A 19,359-nucleotide genomic window follows, 5' to 3' on the forward strand; every position below is an offset into this window, starting at 1 on the left:
TAAAAAAAAAAACAAACCTTAACACTTGAGATCATCAAGATGTGCTCATGCTTAAACCGAGCAACCACATGACCATATCTGTAACCCTAGTCACTTCTTGTACCATCCACACGCTACTTTTGGTCACCCTTTCATGTCACATCAAAAGATCGAATTAGGGACCACATCTTTGTCTTCTGAGATGCTCCATGCTCAATTCTGGGCCCTGTAACACACACACACACACACACACACACACACACACACAATCTCTGGTATAATGCTATTAGCAGAAAAGCCACATCAGAAAGAGGCACTTTTAGAGACAGACTAAGTAAGTGCACCAGGATGTTTACCTTTTCCTGAAATAATTTTATTTAGGAATTACGGTTTGGCTCACTTTGGTCTGAGTCTTATAGTAAATGACTCACGTCTTCCATCTACAGATGTTCTATTCCCAAAACACAATAATTTACATAGGATTAGTTTATATATATTTTTTCTTATACCGAATCAGAAAGTGCATTTTTCAAGAGTTCTGTGAATTTATTTATTCCCATGATTGATGTTCTACTACATGCTCCAAGATTACAAGATGAATTTTATTCACTCATGAATCAAAATGGCTCTATTCTCACTGTCTAAATCCATATTTGCTCAGTTTCTGAAAACATCTACATTCACTGAATCATAGAACTGGAAGGGACCTCGAGAGGTCATCTAGTCCAGTCCCCTACACTCAAGGCAGGACTAAGTATTATCTAGACCATCCCTAACAGGCATTTGTCCAACCTGCTCTTAAAAATCCCCAATGATGGAGATTCTACAACCTCCACAGGCAATTTATTCCAGTGCTGAACCACTCTGACAATTAGCAAAAAGAAAAGGAGGACTTGTGGCACCTTAGAGACTAACCAATTTATTTGAGCATAAACTTTCATGAGCTACATCCGATGAAGTGAGCTGTAGCTCACAAAAGCTTATGCTCAAATAAATTAGTCTGTCTATAAGGTGCCACTAGTACTCCTTTTCTTTTTGTGAATACAGACTAACACGGCTGCTACTCTGAAATCTGACAATTAGGAAGTTTTTCCTAATGCCCAACCTAAACCAACCTTGCTGCAATTTAAGCCATTGCTTCTTGTCCTATCCTGAGAGGTTAAGAACAATTTTGCTCCCTCCTCCTTGTAACAACCTTTTATGTACTTGAAAACTGTTATGTCTCCTTTCAGTCTTCTCTTTTCCAAACTAAACAAACCCTTTTTTTCCCCCCCCAATCTTCCCTCATACATAATGTTTTCTAGACTTTTTGATCATTTTTGTTGCTCTTCTCTGGACTTCCTCCAATTTCTCCACATATTTCCTGAAATATGGCACCCAGAACTGGACACAATACTCCAGTTGAGGCTGAATCAGCGCCGAGTAGAGCAGAAGAATTACTTCTCGTGTCTTGCTTACAATACTCCTGTTAATACATCACAGAACGATGTTTGCTTTTTCTGTAACAGTGTTACACTGTTGACTCATATTTAGCGTGTGATTCACTATGACCCCCAGATCCCTTTCCACAGTACTTCTTCCTAAGCAGTACTTTCTCATTTTGTGTGTGCGCAACTGATTATTCCTTCCTAAGTGGAGTACTCTGCATTTGTCCTTATTGAATTTCATCCTATTTACTTCAGACCATTTCTCCAGTTTGTCCAGATCATTTTGAATTATATTCCTATCCTCCAAAGCACTTGAAACCCCTCCCAGCTTGGTATCGCCCATAAACTCTATAAGTGTACTATCTATGCCATTATCTAAATCATTGATGAAGATACTGAACAGAACCCGACTCAGAACCGATCCCTGCGGGACCCCACTCATTATGCCCTTCCCGCATGACCGTGAACCACTGATAATTACTCTCTGGGAACCATTTTCCAATCAGTTATACACTCACCTTATAGCAGCTCCATCTAGCTTGTATTTCCCTAGTTTGTTTATGAGAAGGTCATGTGAGACGGCATCAAAAGCCTTACTAAAGTTAAGATATACCACATCTACCATTTCCCCCCTATCCACGAGGCTTGTTACCCTGTCACAGAAAGCTATCAGGTTGGTTTGACATGATTTGTTCTTGACAAATCCATGCTGACTTATTTATCATCTTATTAGCTTCTAGGTGTTTGCAAATTGATTGCTTAATTATTTGCTCCATTATCTTTCCAGGTACAGAAGTTAAGCTGACTGGTCTGTAATTCCCCGGATTGTCCTTATTTCCCCTTTTATAGATGAGCACTATATTTGCCTTTTTCCAATCTTCCGGAATATCTCCCAACTTCCATAACTTTTCAAAGATAATTGCTAATGGCTCAGATATCTCCTCAGTCAGCTCCTCAAGTACAGTAACTCCTCACTTAAAGTTGTCCCGGTTAACATTGTTTCGTTGTTACATTGCTGATCAATTAGGGAACATGCTCATTTAAAGTTGTGCAATGCTCCATTTTCTCCACAGCTGGCAGCCTCCCTACACTCCCCCCAAGCACCTCCTGCCCACCAGTAGACCCCGCAGATCAGCACCTTCCCCCTCCCCTCCCAGCCTGCTGCCCGCAGCAATCATCTGGCTTGCGGCATTTAGGAGGGAGGGGAGGAGGAGCAAGGGCTCGGCATGCGGGCTCCCCCTCCCTCCCGGGAAGGAGGCGGGAGGAGAGCTTGCACACCAAGTCCTTGCTCCTCCTCCCTCCCTCCTAAACACCGCAAGCCAGCTGATTGCCCTGGACAGGAGGGAGGAGTGAGGACTCAGGGCATCTCCCTCCTGCCCACAGCAATCAGCTGGCTTGCAGCATTCAGCGGGGGAGGGGGGAGGAGCGAGAACGCAGCATGTGAAATAAAGGGGGAGAAGGTGGGGGGGGAGAAGAGGTGGAGTGGGCGGGCTGAGGGTTGAGCCCCCTGCCCCTAGTGCTTGCAGAGTAGGGGAAGCTGCAGCTGCACAAAGTGCTTCTCCTAGCCTACAGCACCTTCAGCCTCCTTGCCTGCCTGATCTCCAGTGCCAGTGGGCTGTGACTGTGTAGGGTAAGGCAGGGGCACCTCCCAACAAATGATTGAAGCTGGCTTTCAAAACTTGAGTGATGACGATCCTGACAGGGAACCCAGCTCCAAAGTGATTAGGGGAGTTGGTCATCTAATGACTTGCTGTAAAGAAATTTACCAAGAAAAAAAAAAAGGAAAGCAAAACACTCTCTAGATGTTTTTTCAAGTCCAGAAAGTTCAGCAAGAGGAGCAGCCGGACAATCCACCCTCTTCCACTCTCTGACCCCACCACCTCAACCAAGCTTCATACTCAGCAATGATGACTGTAGTATTAAATTGCTTGTTTAAAATGTATATAATGCCTTTTGTCTGGCAAAAAAAATTTCACTGGAACCTAATGCCCCCATTTACATTAATTCTTATGGGGAAACTGGATTCACTTAACATCGTTTCACTTAAAGTCTCATTTTTCAGGAACATAACTACAACGTTAAGTGAGGAGTTACTGTACTCTAGGATTCAGAGTAACAGCCGTGTTAGTCTGTATTCGCAAAAAGAAAAGGAGTACTTGTGGCACCTTAGAGACTAACCAATTTATTAGAGCATAAGCTTTCGTGAGCTACAGCTCACTTCCTCAGATGCAACTGATGCATCTGAGGAAGTGAGCTGTAGCTCATGAAAGCTCATGCTCAAATAAATTGGTTAGTCTCTAAGGTGCCACAAGTACTCCTTTTCTTTGTACTCTAGGATGCATTTAGTCAGTTTCTGGTCACTTGCTGGAGGATTCTCTGCACCTTGAAGTCTTTAAACCATGATTTGAGGACTTCAGTAGCTCAGACATAAGTGATAGGTTTATTGCAGGAGTGGGTGGGTGAGATTCGGTGGCCTGCATTGTGCAGGAGGTCAAACTAGATGATCATAATGGTCCCTTCTGACCTTAATATATATAACTCTATGATTTGAAGATATTTAACTTCTCTAAGTAATTTTTTATTTGTTTTTCACTATTTTAGACTCTGATCCTACCTCATTTTCATTGGCATTCACTATGTTAGACATCCAATTGCCACCAACCTTCTTGGTGAGAACCAAAACAAATAAGTCATTAAGCACCTCTGCCATTTCCACATTTTCTGTTATTGTCTCCCCTCCCTCCCCGCCCATTGAGTAACAGGCCTACTCTGTCCTTGGTCTTCTTTGAAAACTCGTGGCGAACGGGGGAAGTCCCGGATGACTGGAAAAAGGCTAATGTAATGCCAATCTTTAAAAAAGGGAAGAAGGAGGATCCTGGGAACTACAGGCCAGTCAGCCTCACTTCAGTCCCTGGAAAAATCATGGAGCAGGTCCTCAAAGAATCAATCCTGAAGCACTTGCATGAGAGGAAAGTGATCAGGAACAGTCAGCATGGATTCACCAAGGGAAGGTCATGCCTGACTAATCTAATCGCCTTCTATGATCAGATTACTGGTTCTGTGGATGAAGGGAAAGCAGTGGATGTATTGTATCTTGACTTTAGCAAAGCTTTTGACACGGTCTCCCACAATATTCTTGTCAGCAAGTTAAAGAAGTATGGGCTGGATGAATGCACTATAAGGTGGGTAGAAAGCTGGCTAGATTGTCGGGCTCAACGGGTAGTGATCAATGGCTCCATGTCTAGTTGGCAGCCGGTGTCAAGTGGAGTGCCCCAGGGGTCGGTCCTGGGGCCGGTTTTGTTCAATATCTTCATAAATGATGTGGAGGATGGTGTGGATTGCACTCTCAGCAAATTTGCGGATGATACTAAACTGGGAGGAGTGGTAGATACACTGGAGGGCAGGGATAGGATACAGAGGGACCCAGACAAATTGGAGGATTGGGCCAAAAGAAATCTGGTGAGGTTCAATAAGGATAAGTGCAGGGTCCTGCACATAGGATGGAAGAACCCAATGCACAGCTACAGACTAGGGACCGAATGGCTAGGCAGCAGTTCTGCGGAAAAGGACCTAGGGGTGACAGTGGACGAGAAGCTGGATATGAGTCAACAGTGTGCCCTTGTTGCCAAGAAGGCCAATGGCATTTTGGGATGTGTAAGTAGGGGCATAGCGAGCAGATCGAGGGATGTGATCGTCCCCCTCTATTCGACATTGGTGAGGCCTCATCTGGAGTACTGTGTCCAGTTTTGGGCCCCACACTACAAGAAGGATGTGGATAAATTGGAGAGAGTCCAGCGAAGGGCAACAAAAATGATTAGGGGTCTGGAACACATGAGTTATGAGAAGAGGCTGAGGGAACTGGGATTGTTTAGTCTGCAGAAGAGAAGAATGAGGGGGGATTTGATAGCTGCTTTCAACTACCTGAGAGGTAGTTCCAGAGAGGAGGTTCTAGACTATTCTCAGTGGTGGAAGAGGACAGGACAAGGAGTAATGGTCTCAAGTTACAGTGGGGGAGGTTCAGGTTGGATATTAGGAAAAACTTTTTCACTAGGAGGGTGGTGAAACACTGGAATGCGTTGCCTAAGGAGGTGGTGGAATCTCCTTCCTTAGAAGTTTTTAAGGTCAGGCTTGACAAAGCCCTGGCTGGGATGATTTAATTGGGTATGGGTCCTGCTTTTGAGCAGGGGGTTGGACTAGATGACCTCCTGAGGTCCCTTCCAACCCTGATATTCTATGATTCCTCTTGCTTCTAATGTATTTGTAGAATGTTTTCTTGTTTCCTTTTATGTCCCAGCTAGTTTGATCTTGTTTTGTGCCTTGGCTTTTCTAATTTTGTCCCTACATACTTGTGTTATTTGTTTATATTCATCCTTTGTAATTTGACTGAGTTTCCACTTTTTGTAAGACTTTTTTTTTTTAGTTTTAGATCATTGAAGATCTCCTGGTTAAGCCATAGTGGTCTCTTGCCATACTTCCTATCTTTCCTATGCAGTGGGATAGTTTGCTCTTGTCCCCTTAATAATGTCTCTTGGAAAAACTGCCAAATGTCTCCATTTGTTTTTCCCCTTAGACTTGCTTCCCATGGGATTTTACTTACCATCTCCCTGAGTTTGCTGAAGTCTGCCTTCTTGAAATCCATGGTCTTTATTGTGCTGTTCTCCCTCCTACCATTCCTTAGAATCATGAATTCTACCATTTCATGATCACTTTTGCCCAAGTTGCCTTCCTTCCCCTTTCTAATTCTCAACCAGTTTCTCCCTATTTGTCAAAATCAAATCTAGAACAGCCTCCCCCCAGTAGCTTTCTCCACCTTCTGAAATAAAAAATGGTCTCCAATACATTCCAAGAATTTGTTGGATAATCTGTGCCCTGCTGTGTTATTTTCCCAACAGATGTCTGGGTAGTTGAAGTCCTCCCCCCAAGTCCAGTGCTTTGGATGATTTTGTTAGTTGTTTAAAAAAAAGCCTCACCCACCTCTTCTTCCTGGTTTGGTGGTAGATCCCTACCATGACATCACCCTTGTTTTTTACCTCTTTTATCCTTACCCAGAGACCTACAACAAGTCTGTCTCTTATTTCTAGCTCAACCTCAGTCCAAGTGTATACATTTTTAATATACAAGGCAATACCTCCTCCCTTTTTTCCCCCATCTTGCTCTATAGCAGAATCATAGATGTTTTAATTCTAGTTTGTAGGTAAAGATGTCAACTACTCAAAAGGGGTTCACATAAAGCACAGTAGAATCCCTTCTTCCTACATAATAGTGGCTATGTATTCTAGTGGAATGCCACAGTTTTTTAACTGCATCTGAAGAATTGAGTTTTTTACCCACAAAAGCTTATGCCCAAATAAATCTGTTTGTCTTTAAAGTGCCACCGGACTCCTCATTGTTTTTACAGTTTTTTAAAGTTACTGATCATGTACAGTATGCCATCTTCCACTATGGAATTAAAATATATTTAAAAGGTTACCTTTTAAAATGGCAAACTGTTCTAGATGCACATCAAAACAATTTCCTATTTCATCCTGTTCATTTAAACCCAAACAGGGTATTTAACACGCCTAAATCAAATTTTTGCTCTCTGGCTTAGATTTTCAATGGAAATACTCATCAAGAAATGAGTTTGCGGCAATGAGTAGCTAACAATAGGCATATTCCTCAAAGGAAAAATCATGGCAACTCCATTGACTTCAAATTTGGACCCATATACATAACTATACTTACAGATGAGTTATCCATCAATTTTATTAACCAAATCTAAAATGAGAGACCTTGAAAAATCCATTCATTTACCCACCAGTGAAAGCAAAGATTTCTGTGATCAGTGAAAAGTCCTGGGCCATCAATTAATAACAAATTTTAGCTCCTGTAAAACAAGATTCTAGTCTCCATAAGTGTGAAAATCACATTTGTAACCTTCCAAATATGAAGCAAAAGTCTTCCAGTCTATATCTACAATGCTACATTTAGGTGTGAATCACCACAGTTTCAGCTCCACCAAAAGTAGTAACAGTGAAGGCTGTAGTGTAGATGGGACTCAGATGCTTTAATCACAGTGCCATGACAGAATGCAATAAAAATAATCTGTTCCAGCTCCATTTTCAAGTCATATTTTTTCTGGTGTTTTAGTTTTATACACTCATTTCATTTTAAAAAAAAGGCACCTATACTAGGTTCCCTAGTCTGCAGACACACAATTACAATATTTTCAGCTACTGCTCAGAGCTCTGCCAAGCAGCAGCACAACCAAACACATAAGAATCTCTGATCAACTTTACTTTTGCTATGAAGAACCTTGTGGACAGCAAAGTAACAAAAATGTCAGTTTCACTCAGCAGCTTCTACCTGGGGAAAACCTGAGCATCAGCAACACTGGGGAGGTTCTCCCCACACCTAGGTGGCTGTCTTCCCCACCCCCGGGTCTTTCACATCAGCCTTTAGCTGGCAGCTTTAGCGCCCTGGCTAGCAGATATACACTAAGCCCGTGCTATTCTCCGCCCTTCCTGAACCCGCGTTTTCTCCCTGACAGGCTCCTCACCTGGGAGAGCCGATAATCCCGGGGGATCGATCCCTCCTGCTCCACCCGCCCAGGCCCCCAGGGCAGCACCACCACGAGGCTAAGTACCAGCCACGGGCATGGGGGGGTGCTGCAGTTGCACCTTCGCACGCCCATCACCACCCACGGGCCACCCTCCCCACTCCGCTCACCCCCCACCCGCGGGCAGATCTCCCGCCCCCCCGGGCGGCCCGCCACTCACTTGCCCTCCTGGCAGTCGTAGAGCACGATGGAGTCGTCGTCGCTGCTGGAGATGACGGTCTCGCCGTTGGGGCTGAAGTCGAAGCAGTTTATCTTGTCCGAGTTCTCGCGGAAGACCTTGGCCACGCGGAAGCTCCGCAGCACGTTGTCCGTTAGCTTCATGCCGCGAGGGATGGGGCGGCGCGAGCGGGGCCTGAGGAGCCGGGCCTGGGCCCAGCGGGAGCCGGGCACGGAGGACGCCGGTGAACGTGAGAAGCCGGGCGGCGGCCTAGTGCCCGCGGGGCCTGCGAAGCAACGGAGAAGGGAAACCGGGCGGGGGCCTGAAGCGCGCGGGTCCCGGGTAAGGGCCGCGCGGCGCTAGCAGGCGGCTTCGGCACGGGCGGGCAGCGCCCTCAGGCGGGGTCGGCTCAGGCTGTGGAGAGGCGGCTCCTGCTCATTGTGTCCGCCATCTTCCTCCTACGGGGACAGACACTGCCGCTCACAGGGGAAGAAGGGGGCCGGCAGCGGGGCATTGTGGGGCGGACGAGGGGGCGGGGGGTCTTGTGGGAGAGCGGAGGAGCAGCGCATTGTGGGATTGGCGAAGCGCGAGGGCTGGAGAGCGGCAGTGCATTGTGGGACGCCGACGGGGAGGGGCGGCACTCGGAGAGGGAAGTGAAGGAGCAGTGCATTGTGGGATAGCGGAGGGGGACGTTACCCACCGCCGGCTGGCCCTGGCTGCCATTTTGTGTGTGGCAGTAGGACCGCGTCCTTCGCCGGCAGCAGCTGGGCCCGGGCCAGGAAGCCCCCTTTCGGCCCTATAAACTAGGCTACCAAGCCCCCCTCCTCCCCCCCCCCACACACCTTACAGCTAACCTATCAAGCTTGCCCTTCTGTCTCAGCTGCTCAGCCCTCTTCCTGCCCCATAAACTAGGACCCGAGCCCCTTTCCCTGCCACATACACACTACAAACTAAGCCACCAAGGTCCCAACCCATGGCCACTAAGCCCGCTCCCTTCCCCATAAGCTGGGCCACCAACCTCCTGCCCCCCCCTACAAATTGGACCACTAAGGCCAACTACTACCTCACAACCGTGGGCCACAGAGCTCCTGTCCCACCCCAGGCCCTCAAGCATTCAGTTCACCTTCCCTGTCTCTGACCTCAGACATTCTCGTGGGGGCTCCTGCGGGGCCTGGGGCAAATTGCCCCACTCGCTCCCCCTTCTGGGTGGCTCTGGTCACCTTGCAGCCCCATCCACTAAGCCTTCCATCTCTCTCACCAGCAGGAGTTGGTTCAATAGAGGATATTACCTCAGCTACCTTGTCTCTGGAACTCAGGAGTCAGACATGTTTGCTGCCTTAGAAAAGTCTCTTAGGCCACCAGATAGCCACTGATTTTGGGGGACCTGGATGAAGTCAGTGGAAGCTGCAGAGGCTTAGCACCTCTAGAAAGGTTTCAGAGTAACAGCCATGTTAGTCTGTATTCGCAAAAAGAAAAGGAGTACTTGTGGCACCTTAGAGACTAACCAATTTATTTGAGCATGAGGTTTCGTGAGCTACAGCTCACTTCATCGGATGCAACAGGGAGCTGTAGCTCACGAAAGCTCATGCTCAAATAAATTGGTTAGTCTCTAAGGTGCCACAAGTACTCCTTTTCTTTTCACCTCTAGAAATTAATCCCCTAGGTTCTGAAGTCAGAATCGCATAGGCACCCTTCTTTAGGAAAAATTGACCATTTCTGTAGCTCAGTTTCCATCTCTGTAAAATGGGCCTAATGATAGCAATTCCCCTTTGTAAAGCACTCTGAGAGCTACAGCTGAAAAGGACAAGTAGTTATACTTTAAATTAGTGCTCAGTTTAATTTGTAATCTACCCTAGTACAGTAGGGTTTTATGCTTGCTAATTTGGTAAAATTCAGACATTCAGTCTGCTTTTATTTTCCAACTAATGATTTAAGGGGGGGGGGGCAGGAGGGGAGAGGGGACTTCAAACTACTGGCCTGATGTCATTCTTGCTTACTTTAGGGTAACAGGTAAAGGAAGGAAAAGGCTTCACACTACTGGCATGATGTCATTTCCAGCCACCATGTTGGAAGCTGGCAAGACTGAAGCACGAAGTTTCTTCTGAGGTTAGGATGTTCCCTATCCTTGACATATATGTACAAAATCTTCTGGGCTATGTGATCTTTACAGACTAATGGCTTCATTCACTCTATTTACCTTCTCCTTTACAGAAAAGATATAGAGCATTTGCCTTTTTCCTAGGGCCTGATCCAAAGCCCACTGTGGTCTTGGATAATGCTCCTAGTGCTTCCATGACAGATATCACAGTCATGATGCAACATAGTGATACCATGGAAAAACAAAATCACTTCCTAATGTAATGTTGTGCTCATCATGTGACATACTCAAGATGTGATGACACTTTTCTGGCCTGACACGCTTTTTAGGACATGCAAAATGGCATTGCAATCAGGATGTGTGATTGTGTGGGTAAAATAGCTACAAAATTAGAACTGTTAGCACTGGCATCTGCAAACACTGAAAGAGCCGCTCAAACTGTCCAGAAAACCACAACAAAATCTTTGTCTACAGAAAACACACATTCTGAGTTTTAGGAATTTCATCCCCATCGCTTTCTTGACTGGGGTCATTTGTATGAAAACCAGGCATTTGCAGTGTGGTTCAGACCCACAACCTTTATCACACTTTCAGTAGGGCCATTTAAATACCGTTACAAATGTAGAACTGCTTCCTCTTCCAGTCTTCTTCCATCATCTCTAAAATAAGTAGAACCACATTCTAATTTCTCCTCAGTTCTACGTTAATGCAAGTTCATGGATTTCAGGAGGTTAGAAAAATATAAAATAGAAACAGTACAACTTCCTAATCTCAAACATTGGAAGCAGGAAATAGAAGAGGAGTCTTTTTGACCAAATTAAATACTCTTATTGTGTTGACTTCAGGTAGATGTTTCAGAGTGGAAAGTATTAGGAGTTTCAAAGGGGGAGAATTGACTAGAAGTCTAAAGGAGGATTATTATTTATATTGCAGTAGCAAGCAGGGGCCTTGGTCATGGATTAGGCCCCCTCTGTGCTTGGCACTGTACAAATAACAATGAGGCCCCATCCCAAAGATATTACAATGTAAGTATAAAGAGGAAATTGTGTCAGCCAAGACAGTATTTATTTCCCATCTGCAGCCCTTTTATTACAATATTGTTAGTTAACCAATGTAGAAGCAATGGTGATGTTACAGAGATTTATGACTATAGTGGGGATGAGCAGCAGGAATAAAAAAGGATCCTTAAAGAAGCAAAAATCTAAGCTTCATGTAAATATCCCTATAAACAGTACACTGGAATATATATATGTCAGCAGGAGAATGGTTTCAACTGAAACATTTTTTCAGAGATTTCCACAAGGCTGCAGCACTTTAACAGCAAATCCTCTATGTGTTTGCAAGAGGACTGTGTATTTAAAGCCCATAATACAGCCAATTAGTTTGGGATTTGTATGTGTTTTATGTTTTTTTGTTTGTTTGTTTGTTTGTTTTAAAATATATTTCGGGAAGATATTCAGGTGGCCTAACAATAGGTCATAGGTCAGGGGTTCTCAACTTTTGTCTTTCTGAGCCCCCCCATCCCCGCACATGCTATAAAAGTTCTGGGGCAGGGGAGCCTCAGGACTTCATCTGCAGAGGGGCCTTGGGGTTCTAGGCTTCAAGTGGCAGGGGGCACATTCAGGCTTCAGCCACAGGGTACCAGGGCTCCGAGCTTTCTGCCCTGGTTTGCGGACCCCCGGTTGAAAATCACTGTGTAACAGGGTTCACAACCCGCCCCTCTTGCTGGGACCCGCTTGCTCTCCACAATAAGGCTCAGAGAGGCGCAACACCTGTGTCTTTATTTACTTAAGGTTGTCCCACCACCAGTGTCTATCTACATACAAGCTTTACAGGCAGTCAGCCTTTAGCTAAGAGGCCTCCAGCTCCCTCCCTGACTGACTTCTCCCTTGCTGCCCCCTGCCTTCTGGTTCCCTCCCAGCCTCTATAGCCCTTGGCTTGTCAAGTTAGCAGGTGTTGCCAATCCTCAGGCTGGTGTTACCGGCACCCAGTGCCGAGAGGCTGAACAACAGCTTGAGTTGGTTCGTTACCCGGTGCGCTACACCCAATTTTCACAACGGGGTGGAGAAGCAGAAAAGTTTATTTGAAGCTTCAAATAGGTACAGGGAGAATTGACTCAAATCCTGTACACAGAGCAGGAAGTTACACAGGCTTTTATACATCCTTTTTCCCAGCATACTTATCCAATAGCAAGCTGCCCCAAGTATCCATATAGCCAGCCAATCCAGTTCCCAGCTAGTTCCCTGGTTCTCTGTATCATTTGTTAAACTATACATAAAGCTGCTTTATTCAGCATTGTTCTTCCATATCTGCCCTGTTTGGCCTTGCTTAGTTTCAGGCAGTCTGACTCTGCAACATATTGTTGCAGATCCTCAGCATAACTGCTGTGTGTGCCTCCAGGCGGGGGGGGGGGCCCAAGGACACTTGGGCCTAGTACGCAGAGCTGCTGCGAGTGCCTCCAGGCGGGAGTGGGGGCCAAGGACACCTGGGCCTAGTGCGAGGGGGCTTCATCGACACTCGTGGTCTTCCATCCCCTCGAGTTACCTAGTGGCCATGCCCCAGTGTCCCCAACAACTCCCCCCTTTGAGAACACTCAACAACCTTGGCTCTGAGTTTTCTCACTTGGGCTACTTATTTCTTTACAATAGGACTTTGCATAAGCACTTTGTGATAGCCCTGAAAAGAATGACTTATTAACTTTTGCAAAAGGGCCCTAACACATGATACTGTACAGCATAATATCAGTAATACAAGCAATACAGGAAAGAGAATTTTCAATAGCAGGCTAAATAAACCACCAAGCCAAGACGACAAACCCCAGCCTGAAAACAAGGTTTGCAACCAATCGTTCTCTGGGGCAGTATAGGCAACCTGTGCTCCGGCTCGGGCATGGGCCTCAGCCTGTACCACCTTTTCATAGATCTCATAACTGCTCTCATTTACATATACACAACATCGGGGCCCAACGAGGGTACAAACGCCTCCTTGGGATGCCAAGAGATAGTCCAAAGCCAGCCTGTTTTGGAGGGAAAACATCCTGAGCTGCTGTACCTCTTTATTTAATGTTTTTACTGCTGACCCTAAATCACTAACCGAGTCCTCTAACTCTAAGGCCACTTTCTCAAGTACCATCTGCAGCCTTAAGTATAGCGGCCTATGCATGCCATGGCTGGTCCAGAAACTAGTGGCGCTATTCCCAGTACAGAGCACCCTACAAGCTTCTCGGTTGTGAGGGGATTCTTCATATTGCCCTCCAATGCCTTAGTTAGTCGCCGCAGGGTCTTTTCTCGTGACTCAACAGAGGTGTCTCGGGCATTTCTAATCTTTCCTTTGGGCAGTGTGGCAGTTATGGAAAGATGAGGAACTCCATGAGCTATATAACAGCTACCTGTCCAGTTGGCTGGCAGCACCTTGTAAGCCTTTCGGCCACATACAAAATAGTGACCCTGTAGGGCCCAGTAAGGACTGTTTCTTAAGGGGATTCCTGGGATATTTAAGGCTGCTTTGGCTACTTTTTTAAACAATTTATATGTCCCTAAGGGGGCATCTTATTTTTTTGATTGGGTACAAGTGGGGGCATTTCTAATTGTGCTGTTCAAATTACACTCGCCATAGAGACCACTACAAACCCACCATGGGCTTGCTACATTGGAGATGTTAACTGGATGGCAAGTTACATTTCCAAACCCCTCTTCTGTGGTAAGATTATTTGTAAGAGTTTCCCTAAAAGGGGAGGAACCATTACACCCACACTGTTGGCCTCCCCTGTTGGTCTTTATCCAATACCCATCAGCCCACTGTGTAATAACACAGGAGCTTTTTCCCCACAGGACGCCCATAGTGATCAGATTGGTTTCGGGTAAAACATAACACTCCCTCACTGAGTACTGCAACTGAATACTCCTGGTCCTGATAAGTGGCTTGCTGTAAGGAGGTCTTATTCCAGAACGGCGAATCCGTTCTTTCCTGCTCTTTGGTGGTGGCTATTTCTGGTAGGGTCAGCATGTCAAGGGGCATTCCCGTTTTGGGGGACAGTGGAGTTGGAGCACATACCCAGCAATCAGTCTGGTTTGTTAAAGTAGCAACATGGTGTGCAAGCGAAACAAAAGAGTTATGCTCCCAATATGCACAGTTTGGAAATACCAATACAGAGAATAACAATGTTACCCAATTAATTATCACCAGAGTCTTCCCAACCCAGGGTCTCCAGTACCTGGGTGGGCCCATTTTAGCATTAAGGTGCCCGCTATTTGTGTCTTTTAAACAGTAGCTTTAGCCTGAGATCGTCACTGGATGAGGAGTCAGCAGTTTGGACGGTCCACTGTTCTGCGGACAAGGGGGCGGGTACTGCCTTCAGATGAGAGTGATGGATCCAGTTCTTGTGTCCCTCGATCTTTGCCACTGTATGGGAGATCAGCAGGACGGTATAGGGTCCTTTCCACTTTTCCTGGAGAGGCTCGTCTTTCCAGGTGCGAACAAGCACAGAGTCACCGGTCTGTAAGGAGTGGACGGGAGTGTCCAAGGGGAGAGGCTGGGAATCCTTGGTATACCTGTGAAGAGACAAGAGAACAGCAGACAGGGAACACATATACTGTGACAAAAAACCATTACCCAACTCCCATTCCTCTGACAGAACCGGGATGCCATTCATAGGCCATGCCCTTCCACACAATTTCAAAGGGACTGAGCCCTAATCTACCCTTTGGGAGAACGCGGATACAGAGTAGGACGAGGGGCAAAGCATCAGGCCATCGCAGTGAGGCTTCTTGGCACACTTTTGAGAGATGTCATTTAAGAGTCTGATTGGTACGCTCCACTACCCCACTGGCTTGCGGTCTCCAGGGTGTATGGAGTTTCCAGGGGATCTGTAAGGCAGGTGAGATGCTTTGAATGATTTTTGCCATGAAGTGTGTCCCGTTGTCAGATTCCATTCACAGGGGGAGTCCAAAGCGAGGAATGATCTCCTTAACAAACTTGAGGGCCACTGTTCTGGCAGTGCAGTTACGGCATGGGAAGGCTTCTGGCCATCCGCTGAACCGATCCACTATAACAAGGAGATATTTGAACCCTTGGGTCCGGGGAAACTCAGTGAAGTCTATTTGCCACACTTGTCCAGGGCCCGGAGTGGGTTCTAGGGCAGCTGGTGGCACAGGATGTCCCGGTCGGGGGTTATTCTTTTGGCAGACTAAGCAGTCCACTTGTACCTGGGCAGACAGGGGTCGGAGTCTGGAAGTGATAAAGTATTTTCCCATTAGTTGGATAAGTGCTTCCCTGCCAGCATGAGTGGTTTGATGTAGTTTCTGCAGCACTGGCCGGATTAGGCCCTTTGGTAAGAGGACCTTCCCTTCTGGGGAATGGAGCCATCCCTCCTTTTCCCAGAGACCGAGTTTGTCAGTTAGCTGTCTCTCCTCCCCAGAGTACTGAGGGGTTGGAAGCTCCCCTACTGATGGGATAAGGGCATGCATATGGGCGTTCTCAGTCTGAGGGGATGGCAGGGTGGCAGCATTCTTAGCCTCTCTATCTGCCCGGGCATTACCGCTGGCCACATCTTGATCCTCCCTTTGATGGGCTTTACAGTGTACCACCGCCACTTCTGAGGGAAGTTGTACGGCTTCTAGGAGCTGGAGGATTTGGGGCCCATACTTGACTGGGGAGCCTTGGGCTGTCAGCATTCCCCTTTGCTTTCATAGGCCAGCATGAGCATGCAGCACACCAAAAGCATACTTTGAATCAGTAAAAATGTTGACCCACTTTCCTTTTGACAGTTCAAGTGCACGGGTCAGGGCTATTAGTTCGGCAAGCTGGGCAGAGGTCCCAGCAGGCAAACCTTCAGCTTCCACAGTGTCATGGAGGGTCACAACAGCATAACCCACCCTCCTTTGCCCATCTATTACAGTACTGCTACCATCAGTGTACCACTCAATCTGCAATTGGGAGGGGTACATCCTTTAAATCCGGACAGCTGGAGTACTGGACATCTATGATCTCTAAACAGTCATGTTTCTGTTCCTCTGTTTCTGGCAAGAGAGTGGCTGGGTTAAGGGAGGGGCAAGGCTGTAAGGTGACTTCAGAGTTCTCTAACAGCTTAGCCTGGTACCGAGCAATCCAAGCCTGGGTGAGCCAAAGCCCTCCCTTTGCATCCAATAAGGCTCGGACCATATGGGGAGTATGTATTTGCATAACCCCTCCCAATGTTAGCTTTTCGGCTTCCTCAAGCACTAGGGCAGTAGCTGCGACCACCGATAAACATGCCGGCCAACCCTTTGCAACCTGATCCAATTGCTTAGACAAATAAGCCACCAGACATCTCCATGCTCCTAACAGCTGTGTGAGCATTCCTAGGGCCACCCCCCTTCGTTCATGTACATACAACTGAAACAGCTTAGAGAGATCCGGCAGGCCCAGAGCCAGGGCTTCCATCAATTTTCTTTTCAGGATTTTAAATGCCCTGTCAGCCTCTGGGGTCCAATAGAAGGGGTCATGATCTGCTCCTTTTACACAGTCGTACAGGGGTTTAGTCCACAGTCCAAACTCTGGGATCCATATCCTGCAAAAGCCTGCCATACCCAGAAATGCCCTGAGCCGCTTACGGTTACTTGGGGTAGGAACTTGACAGATAGCTTCCTTTCTTTCGCTTGAAAGCTGACGCTCCCCTTGCCATATGTGAAACCCGAGGTATCGTATCTCTGGGAGGGAAATTTGAGCCTTACTCCGTGCTACCCGATATCCCCGGAGTCCAATAAAATTCAGGAGGCTCATGGTGGCTTTAAGGCAGGGGATTTGGCCCACAGTGGCAATTAACAAATCATCTACATACTGCAGAAGGAGGGCCTCCTCATTATCCCACTCCTCTAGGTCCCTGGCCAGAGCCTGCCCAAAGAGGGTGGGGGAGTTTTTAAAATTGCTGGGCCAACACTGTCTAGCAAAGTTGCTTTTTAACCCTTTTTCGGTCCTCCCACTCAAAGGAGAAGATCTCCTGTGACGGGGTGGCAACTGGGATGGTAAAGAAAGCATCTTTCAGATCAAGGACTGAAAAATGGGTATACTGTCCCCCTATAGAAGCCAATAAGGTATATGGGTTAGGACAAGAGGGTGCAGAGTCTTAACCCATTCATTGACTGCCCTTAGGTCCTGTACCAGCCGATACGTGCCATCAGGCTTCTGTACGGGTAGAATGGGAGTGTTCCAGGCTGACTGACATTCCCGGAGAATACCATACATTAGGAATCGATCTATAGTTTCCTGTAAACCTTCTCTGGCTTCCCTCTTGATTGGATACTGTTTTACTTGCACTGGGCCTTTCCCTGGTATGAGCTGAATAGTAATGGGGGTCTGGTGGGTGGCCTTTCCTGGAATCCCTGATGCTCACACGAGGGGGTACACCTGGTCTTCCCACGGGCTCCATTCTGGGGCTTGCATGGCTGAGGGCTCAACTGCAAGGGTCATGATCCATGCATTCTCAGGGGGTAAGGTAAAGGTTATTTTGTCCTCAGTAAAATGCAGGGTGGCACCGAGGCGACAAAGTAGATCCCGTCCCAGCAGAGGTGTTGGATACTCAGGGAGGTATACCAGCTTGTGGGATATAGTCCTGTTTCCCAAAGCACATTCCGCTGGGGCATACACTGGGCACTTGGTGTCCCTGCCTGTGGCTCCCACCACTGTAAGGGAATCTGCTACTGGCAACTGAAGAGGCTGATTTACAGCAGTTTGGGCCGCTCCAGGGTCCACTAAAAAAAAAATCTATTTCTGAACTTCCCACCCACATCTTTACTCAGGGTTCCGGGGGTAGGGTGGTCCGTCTCCCCTGACATCCCTATTCCTGCTCCGCCATCGCCATTATAGGGGAACCCCCCTTTTCTTTCCTCCTTGGGCACTCATTTTTCCTGTGTCCCTCCTGTCGACACAGGGCACACTGGTTGCGACCCAGTCGTCTCTCCTGCGGGCCCGGACGGTCGCGTCCACGGCCCCTTCCTCCCCAGCAACTTCTCTTAGCGTTGGCCTGTACCGCTGTTACCATCAATCTCACTTGCTTTCTCTCCTTCTCTGTCTCTCTCAGCCTATAAGCTCGGTTTGCAGTCTCTAAGATTTGTGCCATGGTCATGCCCATTAAATCCTCCTTTTTTTGTAACTTTCTCTTAATATCAGGGGCTGCTCTGCTCGTAAAAATTCCCTTAATAATTGACTCAGTTGCCTGATCATCGGGGTCTGCATTAGTGTTCTGTAGAATGGTGTCCCGAATACGCTGTAGAAAGGCCCCTGGGCTCTCTTTTAAATCCTGCATTACTTCATATGGCTTTGCCCAATTATTATGTCGGACAGCCAAGTGACGGAGTCCATGCAAAAGCAACTCCTTATAGGAGGTAAGGCGGGTCATATCCCTTTGATCGTTTGGATCCCACCTGGGGTCTGCTTGGGGGACTTGTGCATCCGGGTCAGGGACATTAATACGATCCCGGTCGTACCGTCTCTGCGCCTCCTCCCTTGCCTTGGACACAACCTGTTGTCTTTCAACCTCAGACAATAGGGTTCGCAGGAGGACGTTACAATCATCCCAGTCCGGCTTGTGACTACTGAGGCACCCCTCAAAGACTGATATAAACCTGCTTGGGTTGGTGGAAAACTCTCCTGCCTGTGCTTTGAAAGCAGCCAAATCCACAGGATTAAAGGGCACATGAGTATAAACCTGCATAGTCGTGGCCGGACGCCTGTCCGATCCAGACCGGGCGACTTTAGTTTCGGTGATTAAGGGGTATAGGCCAATCATTGGGGACTTAGAAGGTGTGGGTGTAGGGGCTGAAGGGGACACCAGCTCTGCCATTACAGTGGGGGTGGGGATCTGGGGACTAACATTAGCTGCTACCGAACCAGTCGGAGTCAGATTACAGTGCTGTAAAATATCTGGTCGAGTACATAAAGTCAGAAACAAATGTGCATACATATGTTTATTCCATTTCCTTGTTCTCTGACAGAACAGGAGTAACTGAAGGATCATGTTGTAATTAATTGACCCTCCTGGTGGCCACCACTCCTTGTCCTCTAGTTGATATTGAGGCCAGTCAACTGTACAGAATCGTTTTAATTGGCTCTTAGTCATCGGATC

General features: G+C 47.1%; 1 protein-coding gene across 3 annotated transcripts in view; it reads right to left on the bottom strand.

The window, feature by feature from the left end:
* The window catches only part of WDR82 (WD repeat domain 82), a 33,567-nt gene extending 24,874 nt beyond the window's left edge, over nucleotides 1–8,693 (bottom strand). For all 3 annotated transcript variants that reach the window (XM_073352474.1, XM_073352471.1, XM_073352473.1), the window contains exon 1: nucleotides 8,165–8,693. In XM_073352474.1, coding sequence (XP_073208575.1) covers nucleotides 8,165–8,325 — 161 coding nt within the window. In that variant the 5' untranslated portion in view covers nucleotides 8,326–8,693. The remainder of the gene's footprint in view (nucleotides 1–8,164) is intronic.
* Nucleotides 8,694–19,359: the final 10,666 nt, after the last annotated feature.

This window comes from Lepidochelys kempii, chromosome 7 (genome assembly GCF_965140265.1).
Source record: "Lepidochelys kempii isolate rLepKem1 chromosome 7, rLepKem1.hap2, whole genome shotgun sequence".
Lineage (NCBI taxonomy): Eukaryota > Metazoa > Chordata > Testudines > Cheloniidae > Lepidochelys > Lepidochelys kempii.